The sequence below is a fragment of the Urtica dioica genome, chromosome 5 (assembly GCF_054948205.1).
Source record: "Urtica dioica subsp. dioica isolate 48M chromosome 5, U.dioica_male_clone48M_v1_H2, whole genome shotgun sequence".
NCBI lineage: Eukaryota > Viridiplantae > Streptophyta > Magnoliopsida > Rosales > Urticaceae > Urtica > Urtica dioica.
Window position 1 is genome coordinate 27,247,610 of NC_142760.1, and position 3,299 is coordinate 27,250,908.

The window sequence follows — 3,299 nt, forward strand, 5'->3', positions numbered from 1 at the left end:
TTAAGACCCGTGCATTATAAAATCTAACCTAATAAGTGTATAGTCATAAATGAAATCCCCAAAAATAATTAGGCTTCATATATGACATTCAGTTTCGGCGTCGCTAGATTTCGATCGACATGATCATTGATTCGTATGTTTGACGTATAAAATATATATATATATATATATATATATATATATATATATATATATATATATATGCACCAAATATATGTACTTTTTGTGTAATGGTTGTCTTTTGCTTGGAAGAGTAATTAATGAATATTTACTTTTTATTTGAGATAAAAAAAACTGGAAGAAAGAAAGTTTTTCAAAATTCCATTTCCGTACCTTATCGGCTCACGTAGTTTTCTATCAATGCCATGCGTAACATGTGGGAGCAGAAGCTAAATGATGTTAACAATTAGGTATGAATAATTGTCACGTATTTATGTTTCTTTTCCAAAGAGATATTAGGACAAAAGAAATAAATATATGACTTCTTTTTATTACCTAGGTCGTTCTAGACTGTTACATTTTTTCTTGTATTATTCACAGGTCTTAACAATATTTAAGTTGCACGGTTTTTGTGGAAAAACAAATAGTAACGTAGTAACGAAATTTATTTTTAATTTTCTCAATTTGTATTTGTTCGAGATCTGAAGATATATCACTATGCATGAAAATAAATTTAGTAACGTATTTGATTAGTAAGTACACTGTGCTTCAACAGATTATATATGAAGATATATAGTGCTTCGAGGAGTGGAATTTAATAATTTGTTACACCTGATGTGTAATAACACACTATATTTAACGTTATCACCTATAATCTGTTATATTAGTATATACGTAAACACATTAATTCATGTAAGATAGCGTACAAAGCTTAGCGAGCTTTCTGAGTGAGACGAAACAAACAAAAAAAAGTAAAATAATAAATAATCGGAGAAAAGAAACAAAATAAAAACTGTTTTTTTTTTTCTCGAAAAATAAAAACTGTTTAGTGCTCATTACTCAATCATCAAGGAATGATAGTGATGATAACAATATATAAAAAATAATGTTTAATAATATTGAAAAACTATAGTATGTACAAAAGAGTACCAATTCCTTCTAAATATACATTTATATATACTATAGCCCTAAAAAGGCTGCAGCATTCTCGTAATGCTGTCTCACTTAGTTCTCTTGCAAACTTTTCCCCTTAATATTTTACTTTAATTATCTTTTTTTAAGCTTTAATCTTTTATTTAATGTTTCTTTTTCCTCTTGTCCCACATGATTAAAAAAAATCAGTTGTGTATGGGAGCTTTTCGCCTCGCCGGAGAGTAGTCCATTTCCGCTAGGTCTACTTCGTCCGGATAGTGCTCGAACCCGGTCTTCTCAGAAGAAGCCAAAGAAAAATTGAGATGAATATCGGTTTTGTCATCATGATCATCGTCACGGCCAGCAATGTCTTGTGGTGTATTCTTAGTACTAGTAGGCCTTCCAATCTTCTCATTCTGTATTATTTTTGAGATTTTTAGGAATAGATCACTTAAAGATACTAAAATATATAAAAACATTTTTGTTTTTCAGATTCTATAAGTAACACATTTTTTTTCCCTTATTGTTATTTAATAATTATAACCAACCTTGACAGTGGTGGAGGTAGTGGTAGTAGAGGGTGTCACACTGGTAGTTAGTTTTTTATTATTTCCTGCATCAAATTACAAATAAGAATAACAACTCATAAATATGACTGACATGTCTCTGAATGTGTAGATATATATATATATATATATATATATATATATGTATGTATCATGTATATGTAAGCTTATATGTGTGTGGATTTTCAATATTGTAATTGCTTGATAATTGAACTACTTAATGTTTGGGACTTTGATGATTAGAAATATATATATATAGATATATATATATATGTGTATATATATACACATATATACATAGAGAGAGAGAGATAGAGAGAGAGAGAGAGAGAGAGAGAGAGAGAGAGAGAGAGAGAGAGAGAGAGACTTTAATGGCTAACTGCTATTTGTTAGATTAAAAGTTTCTCGGACAATTTTTTCTTCTTCTTTTGATGATACATGCTGGGTTTGAAATCTTAATTTGAAACCCAAGGGCTCTCATGAAACTTTGAAGAAGAAACTACTATTGAAACAACTATGTATATTGCTAGCTGAGATTAATATAGTTATAAAAAAAAAAAATTGAAATCTGGCCTAGTGACTAAGCTAGAAGCTAAAATATAGAAAAAGAGAAAAATATAATTTAATGGTGTCTGGATCTATGTCTTCTAGGTCCATAGTAATCTTCATGAATGCTTGGTAACCAATGGTGTGATGATTTGTTGGAGACTTTAGACACTCTTTTCTTCTTGGTACCTGAACATTGTCCTTCTTTGCATTGAATAGCCTCTTCTTTCTGATCTCCATTGTTTGCTTTGCCTCTAATTTCCTTCTACATTGCAAAAAATCAAAATACAGTGAGAAAATATGCACTTAAAATCCCATTTCAGAGCATGTTTGTTGTATATAATATACCATTTAAGTTTAATGATGTGTATATACATATATAGTAGAGTTATTACCTCTTGGACTGGTTTATATTGCTGTGCTTCTACGCGGCCTAACATAGACCCCTTTTCCAAACGAATTCCTGCACAGATAAAAATTGAAAGTATATTAAGATATATAGATATAGCTATTATGGGAAATGTTGTATCGTATGAACATATTTATTACATTATGCATATATATACACGTATATATAATTACCTCGAGCTTGCTCAGAGAGGATAAAAGACAAAAGAAGAAGAGAGAGTGTGAAAGATGGCCTCATTTGGTATTTAAGAACAAATATATTAAAACTGCAGTGAGAGATGGACAGATAGGAAGTGCCAATATGTGTGAATTGAGTGTAGTATTTGGGAGTTTTCAAGGATTATTGGGTTCTTCTGAGGGAAGAAAATAATATTCTGAGTGTGTTTTTGTTTTTTTTGGTTTTTTTTTCTTTCTCTGATCAGAGACTTGAATACGAGTGTAGTACTATTAGCTAGTGGTGGATCTTTGTATTGAATATGGTTTGAAATGATGAGATATATAGCTATGAGAAACCCCATTTGATTAAAGATGTGGATATCTATTTTTTGGGTCCACACAATTAATGTGGTTTGTCCAATACATGAACTAGAAAAATGGGATTTTTCCTCCACTTTCCTTTGTTTTCTCTTTGTCTTCCTTGTGCTAAGTGCTTAGGAATAGACATCTCCCATAATTCAATCATGGGCTGTTAATTACGTTTCAGTTTTA

General features: G+C 30.4%; 1 protein-coding gene across 1 annotated transcript; it reads right to left on the minus strand.

Moving 5' to 3' along the window:
• Positions 1-972: 972 nt before the first annotated feature.
• Positions 973-3,046, minus strand: LOC149397698 (uncharacterized). Its single transcript, XM_089615664.1, has 5 exons — positions 2,766-3,046; positions 2,579-2,646; positions 2,373-2,448; positions 1,620-1,684; positions 973-1,487 (listed from the first exon to the last, which is right to left on the minus strand). The coding sequence occupies exons 1-5, from the start codon at positions 2,827-2,829 to the stop codon at positions 1,278-1,280; spliced, it is 483 nt and encodes a 160-aa protein (XP_089471790.1). The 5' UTR covers positions 2,830-3,046; the 3' UTR covers positions 973-1,277.
• Positions 3,047-3,299: the final 253 nt, after the last annotated feature.